This window comes from Puma concolor, chromosome C2 (assembly GCF_028749965.1).
Source record: "Puma concolor isolate L17-30 chromosome C2, mPumCon1.1.hap2, whole genome shotgun sequence".
NCBI classification, from domain to species: Eukaryota; Metazoa; Chordata; class Mammalia; order Carnivora; family Felidae; genus Puma; species Puma concolor.
This window is the reverse complement of record NC_141675.1, coordinates 88,017,867-88,039,983: the sequence shown is the minus strand read 5'-3', so window position 1 is coordinate 88,039,983 and position 22,117 is coordinate 88,017,867. Positions and strand designations below refer to the sequence as shown.

The window sequence follows — 22,117 nt, the reverse complement described above, 5'->3', positions numbered from 1 at the left end:
TATGTAAACTATAGGCTTTCAGCGATAACGATATGTCGATGTATGTTCAATTGTAACATGTGTACTACTCTGCTGGGAGATGCTGATAGTGGGGGAAGCTGGGCCACGGGTGAGCAGGCAGAGAGTATATGGGAACTCTACACTTTCCGCTCAATTTTGCTGTGAACCCAAAAATGCCCTAAAACAATATAATCTATTTTTTAAAAAATGACAACTCCGTGTTCAAGCATTTTATTAAATCAGATAAGGAATTTCCACACTGTTGCACATACCAGTTTGGACACAATTATAAGGGCATATCATTTGTTTACAAAGATATCGATGAGCAGTAGGTTGGCAAGTCTAATAAGCCATGTTTAGCCAACTAAAATTTCAAGAACATTCAAAGAGGAAACACAGTAAAGGTCATGCAAGTTCTAGAATAGTGAATCATGATAGAGCTCATTTATCCTTTACCTTCAAAATGCACCTGATATCTATAACCAGACAAAATCTGAAGTCCAGCAGGTTGTCACTAGTCAGATACACATTTCATTCAGAAATATTACGCCTCTTACCACTTACTGGCTTTTTTGATTAGAAATAACTCAATCCTCACTACAGAAAAGAGGTATTTGAAGAGATCTACTGCTGTAAAATGTATGCCCATATTCATAGTATGTCTTGAAGTTACTGAGCTTTCATTAAAGTGTGGTAAAGCATGATACCCAAACCAGGAATCCCAGCTATGACCTTTCCACTTAGCTACACTAAACACCAGTTCAAGATAAAACACCGTGAAGACTAAATAGACCATGAGCAGTGAAACAATTCAGTGAGGCTGTAATAATCTAGACCTATGTTAACTTCGGTAAGGGACGTTAAGTCTATGGACTTTTTCTTAGGTGGCAGTTTCTTAGGGTGAACTGCCCTATAACAAACAACTGATTATCAGGTTTATAATGATGGTGGACTAGAAAATAAAGTCTTTACTCATGTAGCTTCAAACTTATTTGTTCACATCTCTGTTTAACTTAAAACCACCATATACTAACGGGTAGGGAGACATGATCAAGGATCCTTTTGCAAGCTTTGCTTCCCTACACATTTCACTCCCCCAGCCCCCTGAGTCTCCTATACAAGTTTCCCCTGATTTAAGCTAAAAGATCAATTCTGGATATAAACTTGTGTGAACTAAGTTTCCAGGACATGACATGCAAATAAGGGGATAAAGTTAAATTCATTTGTCAACAGCAAACATTGTAAATGTGGACTACCATCCCACTAAACAGAAGACCTGGAGAAACCACAAATATAATAAAACACTACATTAGGTTTAAAAACAAAGACTCTCGAATGAAGTAATTTTATTTTATAGTGGTTGAATTCACCCACCAAATGTTTAATGACCATAAAATGTTTCTGCAACTAAAACTAAAAGAGAATTATAGGGAGCTGGGAATACATGTTAGATACTAACGATCTTCAAGCTTTGAAGATGTCATTGCATGAAGAAAATTATGGGAAACACTGTTCCCGATAATTACGTACACCCTTAGTGTAACATATGGAGATCACTGTCTCCGATATAGACACTGTGGTAGGCAAAAACTACCTTGTTCTTTATACATTATGGAAGACACTGCTCCCGATAATGTGAGTTACGTTTGTGACAAAGGTACTGGAAATTTTGCAAAATTCGAATTAAAGTTACACCTTGGATAAATTGAGCCGTAAAATTTCACATGTATGAGTATCACAGCCTTTAAGTGACATTAATGTATAACTTGGTCACAATTCCTTCCCTTTAAGAACTGCCATTTTTATCTGGTTGACTAAAATTCTAACTTGATTAGCAACTCCTAATTCAATTGAATTCTTCACCAATATTTAGCTTTATAATTTTATTTGGCGTGTGGCCGTTTTTTAAAACCCTCAAGTGTTGACCATAAATGCAAAACTTCCAGTATCTGTTGGGTTTTATTAGCAGATGCTGCTTTTATTAAAAAAAAAACGACAGTATAACTGTCATAATTATGGAAGGCACTGCTTCCGATAATTATCTTCTATAAAAAAAACACCATTTATAGTGAACTCTGTCACTGATAAATAAACAATAAATATCTCAGTGCCAAAATGATAGAAAGCTTTTCCAAAAAATTAACACTTTGGCCAAAATTTGGCAGCGTGTTCTTTAAAGTCTGACAAACTGAGTTTGAAATTAAACACCTAAAGCTGGTTTTCTTTCAAAATACTTTGGGAAACACAAAGACGACAAAAAACTAATACAAAGGCTTATGGGGCAGGGGCAGAGGAAAAGAAAATCTAGGTCTTTGGCTTCTGGTCTCCTCTTTTCATAAATAATCTTGAGGTTAACACATTAAGGCCTTACTCCTGTGATAAACAGTTGAACCTCACTTTATCCAGCGGAAGGACCTCTGTTTCAGACCTCACTGGCAAGAAAACAAGTCCCATCTCTTCTGAAAGTTAACTGTTTCATTCAGGGATGTGGAAACCAGCTAAATCCTTACGGAAGGCATAGATCTCATTTGGAGAATAAAGTCTTACAACCTGGTATCTCCTATCCAGCATCAAGTGCAGGTGGAGGATCCCACTAAGCTACCACTTCCAGCGTCCAGGAGACACCACCTCCCTCGCACTTAGAAGATACCGGTTCATGTCCTTAGGATTTAGAGCAATAGTTTACGTAACTGGTTCTGACTTTGTCATAACTCTAACAAGAAAGAGGCAGTTACCATACAACACATTTAAAATTTTAGAGATAATCAGAGAAAAGATTCTATCATGAACATTTTTAAGTGGTTATTCACTTTAACTTGAAGTGCAGGTACCTACCCTGTATTAAAAGCTGCTGCCTAAAGAAATCTAGTGGTACCAAGATGGCTGGGTAGAATTTTAACAATATTAGGTTTTGTAGCCCTACTAAAAATTTAGCACAACCAGCACAAGTCTAAAAATCACACTACCCTGCTGTTCTCATATAAGTTATGGGTACCACATTTAAAGCTCATTGTCAATGTCCCAAATGTCACCAGAGAGGGCATTTGCAGCCCCTTGAATAGTCCAAGTTGTTAGAGCCAACTGGTTTCTAAACAGTGTTTCATTAAAAGCACTGATGTTTTCCTGGCGCAGCTTCAGATGCTCTAGTAATGCTGACAGAGTGTGAGAGCCAGTGCCCCAAAAGATATGTCGGAAAGGAGACTCTCTCGGAGATACATAGGGTGAAAGGAAGTGATATTCCACCTACGGAAACAAAACATACATGAGAACTTACACCGTGCTGGGACTTTTGGTGTAAGGGCCTGACACAGTAAAACAACGGCCATTTTCTCACTTGAAATGTGAAAATTCCCCCAATTTAGCAATGTGGAGAACCAGGCTACTTATCTTCTAACATTAAAACTATAATCAATCAATCCTTTTGTATAGTCAATCCTTTTGTAAAAGTGCACTCTAATTATATTGGTTTTTTTTAGTTGAAGCATATACATGGAAAATTTACAAGCTTCTACTGTAATCGAGTCTTCTGCCTCTTCCAGGCAGATTAAGATAGAAGCAGTTAAGGGCTGAATTAGAGAAGAGGAATACAGAGAAAATGATAGCTAAAAATCATTAATGATTCCTTCTTAAAAATGTTTCTTAAAACTTAAAAAAGGTTAATACTGGGACAAATGTCTCTTGGACTTCCAGTTTAGATATATTGGTTCTAGATCTTGCTAATAAGTAAGAGTTAAAAATCTGTGCTCAGTTCTAAAGCAGCAAATGATGCTAGGCTCCTGGAGTTACTACTCTGCTTTTTAGAAATGCAAGGCCCACCAGTTAAAAATTAACAATCTTTAGTTCTTCCATTTTTAGGAGTTTACTTACTCTCATGATACGGTCATTGATGTCCCTCATGATAAATCTGTTTGTTCTCTCAGCATTCCTATAATCTGTTGTCAGTCTGGAGGTGGCACGGAAAAAGTCTCCACGAGCAGAATACAGCCACTGTAGATTCAGACCCATCTCCTGAAGCAGAGAGACATTACGTTCTTTAGTAGATGTTGTATTTCTAAGGATGTTATACTATATACCTTTCTAATTTAGTGATAGCAAGGGAGTTGGTTCTGGTAAAAGGGGGTGGCTTGTGGACAAGCTCAAGATGCAGAGAATGGTAGACTTAGGCAGCTTGCCCAGGAGGCCCCAAGCTCTATAGAGTGGTATGCTCATATTTGAGCCCAAGAGATGGCACAATTTTCCACTCCTAGTCTCATAAGGAAGCCGTCCTCCTGGAGAAATTTAACATAATTAACTTAATATATAATCCTGTGTAGTATATTGTTTCCAGTTCAATTTCCCTATGGGGGAAAATTTGAAAACATTTTGGTTCAGTGAACTTCAGAGTCTAGTGATCTGTCTCACAATTCCCACTTTCTGATCAGTTACAATTAGTTTCAAGTTTCAAGAAAGCCATAATCATTAAGATTTGTTTATCAGTGATTTGCTTCATTTAAGGGATCTCTGTTAAAAGTGACTTCTAGTACCATAAAACCAGTTAGAAGCCACATATTAATACTAATTTGATTTTTTAAAAGATTCTATTTTTAAGTAATCTCTACACCCAACGTGAGGCTCGAACTTACAACCCTGAGATCAAGGCACACACTCTACCAACTGAGTCAACCAGGTGCCCCATTATTAATTTGGTTTTATCAAGTATTTGAATACTAGGCACGTAGGATGAACACTAAGTAGGACTGTAATTACTGACTGTGTTATCTCTCTAGCCGTGACATCCCTGAAAGGCATATATGATATATGGCCCAAACTCATAGTTTCAAAGTCATGGTTGAGATCTTTGTATTCTCTGGATTCTCTTCACAGGTTGCTTGGAATTACAAAAACTTAACATACCTTAACAAAAGTGAACATAGTTCTAGACTCTGAAATACCTAGTGTGGTATATCCTAGATTTATAACCCACAACCTCTCAACTTTCAAATGAGTTAAAAATCTAAGAAAAATGATATATCAGTTCCCTTAAAATGTACTTTGGCTACCCATCATGTCCTTTCTCAGGAATAGCTAAACATCATAATTGCTTGATATTTCAGCAACAAGAACCTGATTTTAATTAGTACTTACTTTTATGTCTGCTCTGAATCGGCTCACATCCCTCACAAATGAAAGTATTTTGTCATTATACATCTCATAGTTCAGGTTCAATTCAAGATCATAGGTAAGTTTCATTATAAGCTGACCAGCTACTTCTGCTGCTGCACGTGCCATTTTGTTCAACTGAGGAACTTTCTGAATGAGTTTCTCATAGACATCCATGGTAGTACCCAAATAAGGATAATCTGTGTCCTGAAAAACAAAGCTAGGTTAATGTACTCACAGGAGGGTCATAAGAGTAGGAACTTCACATTCATTTTCCCTTCAAGGTGATAACAGTTGCAATTCATCCCTTGCTTCTAATACATACCTACTCCAATTTTATCTCACATCCACTACTTTAATATCACTGTTATTTCCTCTGAATCTGACCTACTCCTTGAATGACTACTTTCTTCTAGATTCTATAGAATCTTTGTCCCATCACATCATAGACCCTGAAAAGATTTCTAGCCGAATTTCTTGAGGTTGTATCCTTGTTTTCTTCTCTGGGAAGTTTGGTTCATTAAATAAGGAAAGAAGAGAGCATGTATGAAGTGTGCTTTTGATATAAAGCATCACGCTTAGACCTGAATTTACCTTCTTCCTAATGATTCAGCACTCGATCCATTCATACATGTTACCTTTCTAACAAACATGTCTGATGCTCACAACTTCTCTCCACCTTGATTAGACAATTTAAGTAACTACTTTTTCAACTCTATTCCCTATCTTTGTCCTTGGTGACAATTTCACTGCCAATCCTTTGATCTGACCTCAATTATTCACTTTCAGACTATACACTTCTGTATTACCTGCTAGGTTTTTGACATCTGAGAAGTTTTTAAGAAACCTTCTGGAGGTCAAAAGAAATCATCCATAAACCTCCACAACGGTAGCACCTGACATCCAGTTCTTCCTAATGTACTAAATAGATACTGTGACCAGCTATTTCAATGCCATCCATACTGCTGTTCTAGCAGAAGGTGAAGGGAGTTCCACCTATGTTAATCTCTGAATCCAGATCTTACATCACTCCCTAGCTCCAAACCTTTCCCCTCCTAGTTCCAGGCCAAAACACTTAGTGATAAGAAGTCTTGTGAGGACCTGGCCTCCAGAGCATCAATAATTTGATGCTAAAGTCAACAGCTTCCACCCTGACCTCCTACATTAACTCTAGATCTCTTTAGCCCTGGGAAAGCCCACTACAGGGCTGGCTTTCCAGCTTCAGCGCAGAAGCCTTCATCATTTTGTTTACTCATCGTGGCTTTCAGGGCCTTCTGACGACTCCTGAAACAAGCCTATCTTGCTTTCCTACAACTTGGTCAGTTCAAAGTTCTGTGTCACAACAACCTTGTACCTGGTTTAGGAGATTAACATCTTTGGACAAACGTCTAGAACCGTATTTCGACAGGTATCAAGAACAGCAATGTCCAGCTGAACTTTCTATTTGGTGGAAATAGTCTATACCCACACTGTCCAGTAGGTAGCCTTGTTATTAAAACTCATCATACCTAAGTGAAGATGGTTTAGCAAATAAATTCCAATGCTAATTAAGCTGAGAATAATTCCACGTTAAGACTGATAATAAGGGAGCATGTAATAACTGCAGGTGTATAACTTCTGACAACATTTCAAGTACTTTAGGAAATTTGGTCTCAAAACTGATGAAAGGGCTAAGATATAACTTGAGAGTTCTTCATACTTACCTCACAAAAACAGAAAGAAACTGCTGGGATTCCAGAATACGCAAGGAAAGGGAAAGCAGCATTATCCAAAGAAAATTTCTCACTGCAAGGAAAGCAAGAATGTGTCTCTAGGTTTTCTGAAGAACAGCCTGTGCTATCATGCAACCCTACCCCTATCCCCAAATAAATTCTTAAAATGACTGTATAGGTGGTAAGCTCACTGCAAGGATAGGTTTAGATCTCTACCTAACATAGCAGGGGCTACTGGATGATTCTGCTTTTCTACTAGTTGTTCATTCACTTTTCTCCACTTACACTTTGTTGATCCAATTGCTGTCTCGATAAAGAGACTGCCCAGTAACTGGGTGTTTCACCTATAAAAGGAAAAATTAATTTGTCACTAAAATGAATCTTTCTGCACACAGTCATTCAGGCTAGTCACAAACATACTTCGATCTGTAAACAGTTATAAAAAAAATTTTTATTGTTTCTTCTTGAAAAAAATTTAAGACAGCTAAAACAATCTCCAATTTCTAAAGTTATTCCTCCTACGCTCATGCTGCCAGTTCCTTTAGTTACAGCAAGAGAAAAAATGTTTTCCTCCTTTAACCATTTTAAAGGTGGCACAGTTTTAAAAGCCCTTTCTAGCCTTCACGATGCCTACCTTATTTCTGGCTTTTTCCTTCTAGCACATTTTATACTACTGCAGCCTAATCTGCACATTACTGCCTTGCTGGAAACTCGATAGCAATTCCTAGTTTCCCATAGGATCAAGGCCAAGTTCCTGACCCTTGTTTCCTCCATCTTTAATGATTCCAATATATGGCCTCTAAGCCCATTAGCCAAATCTTATTCCTTCCTATTGCAAAACCATGGTCATTTGCATGTTTGTTTTTACCCAGTGAATATTTCATCTGGCCTTCTTATTTAAGTATTAGGTATAGTTCATTAATTTTTTAAATATTTATTTTTGAGAGAGAGACAGAGCTCAAGTGGGGGGAGGGGCAGAGAGAGGGAGACACAGAATCTGAAGCAGGCTCTAAGCTCTGAGCTGTCAGCACAGAGTCTGACGTGGGGCTCAAATTCACAAACTGTTAGATCACGACCTGAGCTGAAATCAGTCACTTAACCAACTGAGCCACCCAGGTGCCCCATATTTTTAATTTTTTAAAATTAAAGCCATACCCAACATGGGGCTTAAACTCACAATCCCGAGATCAAGGGTCACATGCTCTACCAACTGAGCCAGCTAGGCATTCTCAAGTTCATTTAAAGCTTCCATGCACCTGGGTGGCTCAGTCGGTTAAGCATCCGACTTTGGCTCAGGTCATGATCTCACAGTCCATGAGTTCGAGCCCCGCGTCAGGCTCTGTGCTGGCAGCTCAGAGCCTGGAGCCTGCTTCAGAATCTGTGTCTCCCTCTCTCTCTGGCCCTCCCCCATTCATGCTCTGTCTCTCTCTGTCTCAAAAATAAATAAACATTAAAAAAAAAAATTTAAAGCTTCCTTAGCATTAGGACTCTGTAGACAACCCCCAGTAGGCAGTTTACCCTCACCTCACACAGTTCAATAGACTGAGAGCAAATAAGCTAAGAGCATGACCTAAATAATGCTACTATAGAATTTATTCTAAATTCCTGTACTTGGTTATTTATGATGATTGTTTAAACATCAATGCTTTTCACTTTATGTAAATGAGAAAATTAAGTTATAGATTTTGTAATTAGGTATACACTCACATCTTTCATCATCTTCTCAATAAGCGAATACAACAGTGGACTGGCAGAAACCTTGAAGTTGCTGGTACCTGCAAAGAGATTTAAACATTGCTTCTTCTCTAGTCAAGTGATTTTTTTTTTTAATTTTTTTTTTCAACGTTTATTTATTTTTGGGACAGAGAGAGACAGAGCATGAACGGGGGAGGGGCAGAGAGAGAGGGAGACACAGAATCGGAAACAGGCTCCAGGCTCTGGGCCATCAGCCCAGGGCCTGACGCGGGGCTCGAACTCCCTCCCGGACGGCGAGATCGTGACCTGGCTGAAGTCGGACGCTTAACCGACTGCGCCACCCAGGCGCCCCTCTAGTCAAGTGATTTTTACATGGCTACTTCAACAACTAAAGTACTTGACAAAAAAGGAAGACATTAACCTAGATCAGTGGCAAATATGACTATACTCTTTAAGAAGTAGACGAAGTGATTTAAGAGTCAAGTTCTTTAGTAAATGCTAACTCTAATTGACTGAAGATCTTACTCCTGAGTTTGCATATGTTAACGATCTGTTTCTTGGTACTTTTTCAGTTTACCTATCTTAGGGCAATTACCTGCTAGCTACTCTTGCTATATTCCATACATTCTGCTGTATAGGTAAGATGGCAATGACAACTCATCTAATAAAGGTTTAGTTCAATTTTTAAAAAATATTTTGAGAGACTGCATGCATATGCGTGCACAAGTAGGGGAGGGACAGAGAGAGAGGGAGACAATTCCAAGCAGGCTCCAAGCTGACAGCACTGACAGCCTGACACAGGGCTCAATCCCATGAACCAGGAGACCATGACTTGAACCGAAGTCAAGAGTCAGACACCCAACTGACTGAGCTACCCAGGTGCCCCAAGGTTTAGATCAAATTCCTTCCTTTTTCTTTCAAATGAGATATTCTACTATTCTCAGTTCATCCACTGGCTACATCTGTACCTTTAATAACATTCAAACTCTTTCAGAACTAGTTTATCTGGTATTTCTATTTGTGATACCACAATCTAGCAAGATGTGAATTAGTCTATAGAAGCATCACTCTATATTGTACAGTTGAGTTCCTTCTGGTCTAAAATATAGTTCAGACTAGTGGTTCTCAAACTTTAGTTTATCGCAATCACCTGGAGTGCTTGTTAAACCATAGCCTGCTGGATTTATGTTCCAGTTTCTAAGTGGAAAAGTCTGGGTAGGGCCTGAAATTTTACACTGCTAACAGTTCCCAGGTGATCTTAATGCCGCTGATTGAGGACCACAATGAGAATGACTGCATTAGACAAGGCAATCTGCACCTATTTTATAATTTAATGGACTACTAAGAGAAAGCAAAGTTAGTCTTTTGATCAGGGAATGGACAATGTGAATTGTAAAAAAAAAAAAAAAAAAAAAAAAAAAAGACAAGTATTGCTTTAGAAAGCCTTCTCCTGGGGGCACCTGGGTGGCTCAGTCGGTTGAGCATCTGACCTCCGCTCAGGTCATGATCTCATGGTCCTCGAGTTCGAGCCCCACGTTGGGCTCTGTGCTGACAGCTTGGAGCCTGGAGCCTGCTTCACATTCTGTGTCTCCCTCTCTCTAACCCTCCCCATCCATGCTCTGTCTCTGTCTCAAAAATAAATAAACATTTAAAAAAAAAAAAGAAAGCTTTCTTCTGGTTTGTTTCTTGGAGTTTTATTTTTTCCTTTGAGACAGAGAGAGCGCAAGCTCACAAGCAGCAGAAGGGCAGAGGGAGAGAGAATCTCAAGCAGGCTCTGCACAGCCAGTGTGGAGCCTGACTTGGGGCTTAAACTCAGAAACCATGAGATCATGACCTGAGCCGAAATCAAAAGGTGGACGCTTAATCAACTGAGCCACTCGCTTGCCCCAGCTTTCTTCTGTTTTGTAAGTAGTTTATCTGAATTCATTAACAGCTGATGAAAAGGATACTTACCAAGAACAGCTTTGTCCAGATTAATGTAAGTGAAAGCCTTTAAATGCAAGGAGGAAAGGTATCCCTAGAAGAGATGGAAAAATACTAAATGGACTAATATGTATTAACCTGTCACATAGAGTAGCTATTATTAGGGACTTCTTTTTAAATTTAGAGTCTATTAACACTAAATATACAAAGGCAAAAATGATATACAGTTGACTTCCCTAACGTGGGAGGTTAGGGATGATGACCACCCCCACTATGCACTTGAAAATCCACATGTAACTTCTGAACTCCTGAAAACTGTCCTACTAATAGCTTACTGTTGACCATAAGCCTTACTAATAACATAAATAGATAACACATATTTTGTATATGTATTACATATTGTACTTACAATAAAGTAACCTAGAGAAAAGAAAATGTTAAAAAAATCATAAGAGAAAATGCATTTATTTTATTTTTTTTTTTCAACGTTTTTTATTTATTTTTGGGACAGAGAGAGACAGAGCATGAACGGGGGAGGGGCAGAGAGAGAGGGAGACACAGAATCGGAAACAGGCTCCAGGCTCTGAGCCATCAGCCCAGAGCCCGATGCGGGGCTCGAACTCACAGACCGCGAGATCGTGACCTGGTTGAAGTCGGACGCTTAACCGACTGCGCCACCCAGGCGCCCAAGAAAATGCATTTAGAGGGCCATTACTATACTTTTTTAAAGGACTAGTCTGCATTTATTAAAAAAAAAAAAATCCACTATAAGTGGACCTGCACAGTTCAAACCTGTCTTGTTCAGGATCAACTGTAATCAAATCTAAAAGTCTGGTTTCTGGAGGACAAATGAAGCCAAGGGCAAGTTCAGGTGCCCATTCTGGGTATGAGTGTTAACAAATAATACCTCTAGCCATTCAGTGGCACCAACAGCTCCGAAGTCTCCAGCACTCCAGCTGGCAAAGACAATGCTTCTGCTGGGTTTAAAGCCACCTAAAAGATAGCAAAAAAGTTAATTTTATCTTGGGAAAGGTTATAGGTAGGCAACTGACTTCAGAGGAAATCAGAAATTTCTAACTCAAGACAGCAGATTCAAAAATATTTCTTTCCCTTTTGAAGCCCCAGGTGAAAGAACAAAAAAAAAAAAAAAAATAAGAATAAATTTTAAAGGTAATCTACAAAAAAAGAAGAAGAGAACATTTGCAAATAAGATTTCAAACACATAGTAGAAACCAGTTTTTACAGGAAGTCACTTTTGTTTCAACTCCATTCTTTGAGCCCCCCTAAAATTCTGCACCAAGAGATACTTGAAATCGCAGTGTAACTACAATGTGTCTCTTCTCTGAAAAGAATCTGCATAGAAGTCAGTCACTGAAAACATAGGGTTACTTTACAATTGTTACCAAACAGAGTAAATACTTACAAATTTAAGTTATGAAAAAGTTTACAGAGAAATTACATTAATGACAGCTCCCCTCCAAATCTCCCCTTTTCCTGGGTATGCATTTTTCTGTATTATGTACTTTTCCACAAAAGTTAATAAGCACTGCAACTTACCCACGGCCCAAGGATTCAAGAATGTGATAGGGGTTTGTATGTGTGTGTGGGTGTGTGTAGAGGAGTGGCAAATACCAAGGGAGAAAGGCTTGAAAGTGTTTATATATTATAAATATATAAAAACATATCCAGTATTATGTCTATAAACATAACACATCAAGTTACATATTATAATTTTATACCAAAATTATAGAAACTTAGTACAGAGGTCTGCCACTGCTTGCTTTAAAATAGATTTCTTGGGGCGCCTGGGTGGCGCAGTCGGTTAAGCATCCGACTTCAGCCAGGTCATGATCTCGGGGTCCGTGAGTTCGAGCCCCACGTCAGGCTCTGGGCTGATGGCTCAGAGCCTGGAGCCTGTTTCCGATTCTGTGTCTCCCTCTCTCTCTGTCCCTCCCCCGTTCATGCTCTGTCTCTCTCTGTCCCAAAAATAAATAAACGTTGAAGAAAAAAAAAAATTAAAAAAAAATAATAAAATAAAATAGATTTCTTAGGGACCACGCTAGATTAGCCATGTCATTCTGAATATGTCAGACTAAGAGCTAGGGTCCAGTACAACACTTTTTGAGTGTCTCATCGAAGTTGATTCCCAGTGCAAAGACACTGCATGGAAAGCTGTTTCAAAGTCAAAGGCAGATCCAACAAAAATGATCTGCTTTTGTGCTCAAACTCAGAGTCCAGCACAAGTGAACCACAATAATATGGGCCAAAGTGAGAAAGCATATAGTATTTAGAACTATATATAGCAAATAGATATTCAAGGGTCCTCACAATTTGTACTCTACCTTTTAAGACCATATCAGAGAGTATCCGTGCAAGTTCCAAGAGGAGAGCTGTTCCTACGCTAGACTTTGCAGCTCCAGGACCCCAGGCATCCCTCTGAGCCCCTACTACAACATAGCGATCTTTAAAAAAAAAAAAAGAAAAGATAAATTACACAATCAGCTTTTAAACCGTTTTTAATACTGAGCTTTAAACTCTAGAATCAGCATGTTTGTAAGAAGGATAAAAATGCAATATATGCATTAAGGATAAGAGAACCTTTCTTCATAGCTGACTTAGGACTCTAGGAATTAAAAATTTACATGACAATACTAATCTCTTTTTCCTTGTTAGTATTACTCTTTTCCACACTACCAGTTATGTTTACTTATCGACTACTAATTTGTACTACTTAATTGTTTAATCAGCGACCAAGTCCAAGGGCTTTCCTTACTAAATGACATGACTCTTAGATTCTACTTAGATAGATTGTATTGACTACTTCTACTTAATTGGTTAATAAGCAACCAAAGTCCAAGGGCTTTCCTTACTAAATTACGTGACTATTAGATTCTACTTAAATAGATAGACTGCATATTTCAAGGACCAATCAATAAACCACAGCCCACATGCCCATTCATTATGTATTGGTTACAGCTGTTTTCATGCTACAACGTCAGCGTCAGCATAGTCAGCTAGTCAGAGTTAAATACGTAGTTGCAACAGAGACTGTATATCCTGCAAAGTGTTTATCTGCCCCCTTAAGAAGTAGTTTGCTTACTGATGACATATTCAATAACTTGAAAGAGATTCTCTAGTCACAGTGGTCAATTTTTGACAAATTAATTTCCTAGGGCCTTATTACCTCCCAATAAAACTGACACCTAAACAGTTCACTGTAGGACAGACCAGAGCACTCCACAAAACCAAGCCAAAGCCAGCCTTCCTGCACTCTCTCTTCTGGCCACATTCTTATGAACTAGGAAAACAGAAACAAACTAACAAACAAAAGAAAAAAAACAAAACAAAAAACCAAGGGTCTTTACCAGGTTCTTCAAAACCTTTAATAACTCCAAACACGTTAAAAATTCTTATCTCTTTCAGCACGTTGTTCACAGTGAGCTTCACATTCCAGATCCGTGAGGTTTCCAGCCTACAGGAGGAGTCTGTTTCCCAAGCAGAAGGACAGTCTCCTTCCATATTTCTAGAAGTAGAAAACAGACATTAGAGTTCTGATTATTATGGCTTCCCTCAGGTTTACAGAATCAATCTTCCTTACTCTCCAGTGAAGTTTTAGGCTAAGAGGACATATAAAGAAAACATATACAAAATTTACTCCCTGGTGGCTAACCATTTGTGTCTTACTCCGATCTGTAGGCAATCATCTGAAAATCATCAGTTATCTATCTCCTGGTTTAAACAATGTTTTAAAAAAATTTCTGTACCTATCCTCATCTGAAATGTGCCTTTCTGCCAGAGACACAGCTATCATTTACATGTAAGGTAGATACCAAGATGGACTCAGAATGAAGTTCTGACATAAAAACCCGTGAGTATATTCCCATGTTTCCTGACTCTCTACACTAACTAGTATACATTCTTTTTTTTTTTTTTTTTAATTTATTCTTGAGAGATAGAGACAGAACATGAGCAGGGGAGGGGCAGAGAGAGAGGAGGAGATGCAGAATCCGAAGCAGGCTCCAGGCTCTGAGCTGTCAGCACAGAGCCCGATGTGGGGCTCGAGCTCACGAACCGCGAGATCATAACCTGAGCTGAAGCCGGAACTTAACTGACTGAGCCACCCAGGCGCCCCTATACATTCTTATCATAATTATAAAAGAATATTTTCATGCTGCTGATAGTTACGTATCTTGCCCTGTCTAATTCCTCATGTTACCCAAACAATGACTGCTCTATTTACATAAATGTCAAAACATGATTACCCCACACTACACAAGGATAAGACAGGGAAGGGAGCTGGCTTCACAGGTTAGGGAAGACCTGTAGGTGGAGGTAAGAATGATCTGATTTGAAGTTTGGTATAAGTCAATAAAAAATCACCATTTTTAAAATGCTTTATGAGATGCCTGGGTGGCTCAGTAGATTAAGCGTCCGACTCTTGATCTCTGCTCAGGTCATCTTATTGTTTGTGGGATGGAGCCCTATGTCGGCCTCTACGCTAATAGCATGGAGCCCACCTGGGATTCTCTCTCTCCCTCTCTCTCTCTGCCCCTCCCCGTGCATGAGCACTACTCTAAATAAGTAAATAAATTAAAAAAAAAAATGCTCGTAGATAGCATGGTTAATAGTCACATGGTGTTACACATGTGTCCTTACATGTAAATGCTCTTCATTTGAAATCAGTCACCCTGCTAAGTAGATTATATTTTAGCTATCCAATTAAGTGAAAGAAACATGATCAGTGGGGTTAGAGTAACTTGTTCTACATCACACAGAAAATCTAAGTGTCTGAGACCAGATCTACATTCTATACCAATACCAGGTGGGAAGTATGTCTAGATCAAGATAAAAACTAATGACATGTACTCTAATCAGACGGGGTTCTATTTTTAAAGACAGATACTAATACATTAGGGAGGATATCCAGGACTAATCATGACTGTAAAGCATCTGGAAACTGTCATGAGAACTGAAGATATTCCATTATAGACAAGAAAACTTGAACTGTTGTTGCTAAGAAGAAAATCTAGAACTAATTGGTGTTACAGGGAATAAGATTTCAGTTCAACATGAATTCTAACAGCTCTTTTCCAATAACTGAATAGGTTGCCAAGGGCAACAAAGTGCTTTACCTCAGGAAGTCCTCAAGGAGAAGCTATGCCAGGAATAGTACACAAGGAATTCACTGGGTAAATTGAACAAGGACTTGCAGAGTTTGTAAATCCAATGTCTAATTATTAATATCACTTTATGGAGGAAAAACTTCATGTTTATCTACACCAGCGTAAGAGCTATCCACCCCACGAGATGCCAAATATGGAAAACTACAGCCAATTATCTAAAATGCTATCAAATTGAGGCGACTTTTAAGCATCTGACTCTTGATTTTGGCTCAGGTTATGATCTCATGGTTTGTGAGTTCAAACCCTACGTCATGTTTTGTGCTGACAGGGTGGAGCCTGCTTGGGATTCTCTATCTCTCCCTCTCTCTCTCTGCCCCTCCCCTGCTCATGCACACTCTCTCTCTCAAAAACAAAGTAACCTTTTTTTTTTTTTAATGTTTATTTAGTTTTTGAGAGAGACAGACAGAGTATGAGTGGTGGAGGGGCAGAGAGAGGGGGAGACACAGAATCGGAAGCAGGCTCCAGGCTCTGAGCTGTCAGCACAGAGCCCAACGCAGGGCTCCAACTCACAGACCCGGAGATCATAACCTGAGCCGAAGTCGGATGCTCAACTGACTGAGCCACCCAGGCACCCAACAAAATAACTTTAAAAAAATAATAATAATAAAATGTTATCAAATTAACTTAAGGAGATTATTATTCCTTTCTACTCATAAAACCAGTTTTCAAAAAAGACAATTTTCAAGTAAGAACTTACCCAAACAACTTTTCTGCAGTGGCTCTGGAGATTGTTTGGACAGGTATATTCGGCAATCCTGATGACTGCGATGGTGGAAACTGAGTATGATTGAAAGAAGGGAATCCAGGTGTATATGGGTCACCTGTTCCCAGATGGGCCTAGTTAAACAAAAAAGTAATGTGCTCTGTCAGACATTTATTCAAGAAATCCTTAGAAGATTCAGACTCAGTATGAGGGTATAGCCTACATTTAGTTTAGCAACTCAAACCATGAAGGTCTGAGTGGCTCTAAAATATGTGACTCTTGTTTTTATATGGCAACGGCATATGCCAAACCTCAGTTCAAGACACTATTGAAAAGGTAATGTTAGCAATAATAACTAGGTCTCAAAGTCCCATAATCCATTTTCTTGTTACTGCTAAGACCCTCCCAGAAAAAAAAAAAAAAAAAGAGTATTTAATAAGGAAGGCATGTTACACTTCTACTAATGCAGATGGAATCCAGCAACAATTTGTAGAACCCAAAAACCCATTTACGTAAGAAATAAGAACTCACATGTCCAAAGAATGGAATCTCTGCATTAGTAATGGGAAATTTAGCCTGGTCCATGTATATCAAGACACCAATTGCATTGAAGCTTTCAGCATTTGCAACCTAAAGAAAAACATGTAAAGGTCAGAAGTGAAGATGTAATCACAAAGTTAGAAGAACAGTGTTGGGCTTTATGCTAAGACAAAAGGTTACAGAGGACTGCACTGAAACTCCCAAATGTTGCAAATAGCTTACATGTTAAGAAAAAATACTTCCCTTAACTAACTCATTAAGAGAGTTTCAAAGATAAGAGAAATAATAAAAACCCATCTAACACAACCACTGTCTTTTAGTATGTTCCATTCTAGGCCCTTATTACGTAGGTTTGACTTTCAATTTTGTTTTTCAAAAAAGTTATATATATATATTCCATATATACATAAAATTTGGTTATATAGAACTTAACAAAGCACCTTAATTTAACAATGATTTAGCAATTCTATGTAACAACAGAATATTGTTATTTTAAATTTAAACTGCTTTCACTGAAGCATTTCTGATTACCTCATTGTCACCGAAAGACAATGACTACAGAATACTCCAAGTGGCTATGCCATAGTTCTGGAAGTATCCTACAGTTTAGATAATTAGAACTTATTTGATTTGTTGAATACTTTAATAAATTCAAGTTTAGGGGTGCCTAGGTGGCTCAGTAAGTTAAGCGTCCCACTTCGACTCAGGTCATAATCTCCTAGTCCGTGAGTTCGAGCCCCGCACTGGGCTCTGTGCTGACAGCTTAGAGCCTGGAGCCGGCGTCTGATTCTGTGTCTCCCTCTCTCTCTCTGCTCCTCCCTGCTTGAGCTCTGTCTCTCTTTCTCTCAAAATTAAATAAACATTAAAAAATAAGTAAATATAAAATAAATTCAAGTATATTATTAAGTATGAGAGTTTAAGACTGATGGTTTCCAGAATGTGAAAAAAAAATAATCAATGATACCACTTAAAGGAAGAATAGTATGATACCAGTGTATTTAACAACTTATACTCACCTTTTCAGCAAAAGTGATTTTCCCTGCTCTAACAATCACTAAAGATCCATTCACAGGAGAGTTTAAATTCTCAAAGTCTTTTTTAGTGCCAAAATTAGCATGGACCAGTCTACCCTAGAATAAAAACATGAGATTTAATGAGCATTACGGTATTAAAACAGCCATAGAGTCTGAGAGAGGATAGTTTTACAGATCAAACCCAATAGAGAAAACAGAGATAAAAGGAGGCCAAAGCCTAAAAGGATGTAAGAATTCTAGTCAAACTAGTCAGTTATTAGGAGTGAATCAAGACTCTGGCCTCCTATAGTCACATCTTGCATCATCACATGCTGCCTTGAATCTAATTTGCATTGCTCTTGACATTTAATCTCTTTTACATTGCTTCCAATATTGTGTGGGGAGAGAAAGTCTAACAGGATATGATAAACAAAGAGACATATATCAATATAAATACTGTAGGCTAGCCCTGGCTGCACCAATTACATAAAGTTCCTAACACTTGAATGCTAGATAATTGAGGACATACATAAAAATAGGTCTTAACGGAAAGTTCTGATAAGAAATCTGTATGAAAATTGTTAAACACTATCTATCACAATAAAGTGTCTTGCATAGATCAATTTTTAGATGTTTATAAAAGCTGTCTCATAATATTCCTAAACTATTAATAGAGCTATATAAACTGATCCTGACAACCAAATAACCTAAATATAGAAAGCTTGCAGGTGAACTAAAACCTTCAATGTTTCTGACAGAACAGTGTACCCACCTCCAAACCTCTAGGTTATAGGTAGTCAGGGAAAGTGATATAGCACAGGTAAAACTTCATCTGGCTTGAAAGGCATCCAATAAATTGACCCCTGACATACTAACATTTGTTTTTTAACACCTGAAAAACCTAGGTAGATCTATCAACTGTTTTTTAAATTTCTGCAGTAGTTTGGCCATATTTGCCTAAATTAAAGATTCAAGCTAAGACTGGACTCCAGCCAAGATGGTTACTTATATTATATCTGTCCCCACATAAAGTGGATCATTTTTTTATTAAAAAAAAAAATTTTTTTTTTAACATTTTTATTATTTATTTTTGAGACAGGGAGAGACACAGCATGAACAGGGGAGGGTCAGAGAGAGGGAGACACAGAATCTGAAACAGGCTCCAGGCTCTGAGCTGTCAGCACAGAGCCCGACGCAGGGCTCGAACTCACAGACCGTGAGATCATGACCTGAGCCGAAGTCGGCCACTTAACCGACTGAGCCACCCAGGCGCCCCCATAAAGTGGAATCTTGATACACGCATTCGCTCAACAAACACCATCTGTCAGGCACTGTCCAAGGCTCTATGACACAGCAGTAAATGAAGCCAACCTCTAGCCCTGCATGTAGCTTTCATTCTAGTGTGCAAACAAATGAGTAATGTCAGGGGTGTTAAGTACCAGTAAGAAAAATAAAGCGGATAAAGGGAAGTGATTGGAGGAGGGCCATTTTTAACAAGATAATCAAGGAAGACTTCCCTAAGGAGGTAACACTGGAAAAGACACTTGCACAAAAGGAGGGAACAGGCCATATTGGTAGTCAGGGGAAGAGTGGGCCCGCAGAAGGAAAGGGAGTTTTATAAAAGCCTTGAGGTGGAAGCATGCCTGCATTTGAGTGGTTTAGGAACACCGGGGAGGTTGGAGTGGCCGGCAGAGTGCAAGAGGAAGAGAGCAGTAGGATTACTTAGAGCCTTGCCGTCCTGAAAGAAGACCTAGGATTTTACTTTCACTGTGGCATAGAATGGCTGAGAATAAGAGTATCTCACGATCAGTTACATTTTAAAAAATAAATTTATACCAAAATTCCTAAGAAAGGTAACGACAATGAGTTTCTGAGATCTTCAACAGGGAAGACCATCTCATGCACCGTTTCGCCTTACTTACAGTAACTGTCGCTGCTTTACTGTATGCCACATAGCCCTCTGGACTCTCCACCAGGTATACCATGCCACTGTTCGTGCCCACTATGGTCACTGAGTTTGAAGCACTGGCAAAAAAAGATTAAGTTAAAATGAAGCTGAAGCTAAGGACAGCCTTGGGAAAAAAATGGCTTTAGTACATTTAGCATCTGATTTGCATTATTTATTCTGAAAGTCTTTGCTGTATTAGCACACCTGAAAATAGCTACTTCTAGAAAATAAGTTTACCATCTTTCAACATACCTGCCTTTGACCTGAACCTTAACAAAATGTTCATCATGCCAGGCTTTGCTAAGTTGAAGCTCACGGAATCGGTTCTCAATGAAAAAGGCAAGGCTTTCATCTTTTTGAGATCCAGCCTCACGAGGGAAATATGAATTTTCATTCAGCTGCCTAGAGGAAAAAAAGTCACTGTTATATGAACTAAAATTTGTTTATTTTTTTTTTTTCAACGTCTATTTATTTTTGGGACAGAGAGAGACAGAGCATGAACGGGGGAGGGGCAGAGAGAGAGGGAGACACAGAATCGGAAACAGGCTCCAGGCTCTGAGCCATCAGCCCAGAGCCCGACGCGGGGCTCGAACTCACGGACAGCGAGATCGTGACCTGGCTGAAGTCGGACGCTTAACCGACTGCGCCACCCAGGCGCCCCACATGAACTAAAATTTAATTTAAAATAAACAATGAACTCAAATATCAAGAAAATTGTTTTAAAATAACTCAATACTATTCATCATAGCTAAGTTAACTATGACCCCAAATTTCAAGGTTGACTAGAGACAAACTTAGAAGAAAAAAAACTATGCCCAGTGTTTAAAGGAATTTATGACTTCAGCTTTATCCAACCTCTGAATCCAATGTATAGTACTCCATCAAGAGCCCCATCTTAACACATATATGTGCTTAGGGTAATTTTAGGGGAAATGAGTAAGCAAAATCAAAGTATTACTGTTGGTGAACTCAAGATGTACAGCTTTAATTTTCACCTTTGAAGCAAAACTACTCCTTGTTCTGATCTCCTATGTCTCACTGTAAATATATATACATCATATTAGTTATTTGATTTTTGTTTGGTAGACTACACTCTTACGTTATCCATAATGCCTGGTATACGGTATATACAAAAGTATTCATTAGATGAAGTAAAAATGCCAAAATTCCTCATCTAAGACTAAGAGAATCATTGTACCACTGAAACTACTGGAAGCCAGCTAATAGGTAAACGACGAATACGTTCTTTACACAGGGTTATGTATGTGTCTAAGGAAGGTCTTCAAAATCGAAGGACAGAAACCTTAAGGACACTTCTAAGGCTATATGGATTAATGAGAACCAGAAGAAATCACGAATACTAGAGACATGATACATCTCTATATCAAGTCGGGCAGTCAAGTTAGTCCTGATCTAAAGAATAAAAAAGGCTACTGATGCCCTTGTTGATGGTAGCAAAGCTCAGCGTGCCTTACAAGGGGTTGAGATGAAAATCAAAGCACAGAAAGTCTGACAGCAGGCAACAAGCTTAAAAGACCAGATGACAAAAAGATCAAAGACCTCTGAATTTTTTAAAGAAAAAGGAGTGTCCTCACAAAAATTTTTTCCCCATCCAACAAGTTTGAATTCTTTACTAATTCTTTACCCTCCAGCTAAACACGGGAAGTCTCCCCTACTGTAAGAAGTCTTTCCTCCAGACTGTCATGTTTGTTTTGTTTCACTGCTCTGAATAATCAGTATTTGTTAGGGACTGAGATTAAATTTGTGAAGTAGCTCAAGTTTACCTGATGGTGCTGGTGAACTCTGTGTTACTCAGTTTCTCTGACAGCATTGTTTTGAGGTCCGACCAAAATAAGTGAGAAGGTGCTTCAGGAAAGTACTCTTCTGTTTCTGAAGGTTCAGTTCCCTCTACCTCCAGAGACTCTGTTCCTGCTGGTCTCTCACATTCAGACTTTGCTTCTACACGTTTACAATAGCCCAAGTAGCCAATCATAAATCCTATGGATAAAAAGTTTCAGAACTGACAATTTATTCCTATAGGAACTGTTAATATTTTCAGCTAAGCCTTGAAAATACTGGCTTTAATCAAATTGTAAGCAGTAGGAAAGTAAATAATGAATCTCAATTTTTTTATATTTTAAACCATTCAATCTAATAAATCATACAGTTGACTCTTGAACGATGCAGGGGTTAGGGGTGTATACCCCCACACAGTAGAAAATCTGCATGTAACTTTTGACTCTCCAAAAACGTTAACTACT

General features: G+C 38.6%; 1 protein-coding gene across 3 annotated transcripts in view; it reads right to left on the bottom strand.

Moving 5' to 3' along the window:
• Positions 1-215: 215 nt before the first annotated feature.
• The window catches only part of TFRC (transferrin receptor), a 35,528-nt gene continuing 13,626 nt past the window's right edge, over positions 216-22,117 (bottom strand). For all 3 annotated transcript variants that reach the window (XM_086675115.1, XM_086675114.1, XM_086675116.1), the window contains exons 4-19: positions 21,641-21,854; positions 20,109-20,258; positions 19,831-19,933; positions 17,912-18,025; positions 16,887-16,985; positions 16,350-16,489; positions 13,835-13,992; positions 12,812-12,931; positions 11,377-11,462; positions 10,500-10,563; positions 8,559-8,626; positions 7,137-7,195; positions 6,843-6,924; positions 5,125-5,346; positions 3,868-4,008; positions 216-3,243 (exon numbers count right to left, since the gene is read on the bottom strand). In XM_086675115.1, the coding sequence (XP_086531241.1) occupies positions 3,001-3,243; positions 3,868-4,008; positions 5,125-5,346; positions 6,843-6,924; positions 7,137-7,195; positions 8,559-8,626; positions 10,500-10,563; positions 11,377-11,462; positions 12,812-12,931; positions 13,835-13,992; positions 16,350-16,489; positions 16,887-16,985; positions 17,912-18,025; positions 19,831-19,933; positions 20,109-20,258; positions 21,641-21,854 (2,063 nt within the window). In that variant the 3' untranslated portion in view covers positions 216-3,000. The remainder of the gene's footprint in view (positions 3,244-3,867; positions 4,009-5,124; positions 5,347-6,842; positions 6,925-7,136; positions 7,196-8,558; positions 8,627-10,499; positions 10,564-11,376; positions 11,463-12,811; positions 12,932-13,834; positions 13,993-16,349; positions 16,490-16,886; positions 16,986-17,911; positions 18,026-19,830; positions 19,934-20,108; positions 20,259-21,640; positions 21,855-22,117) is intronic.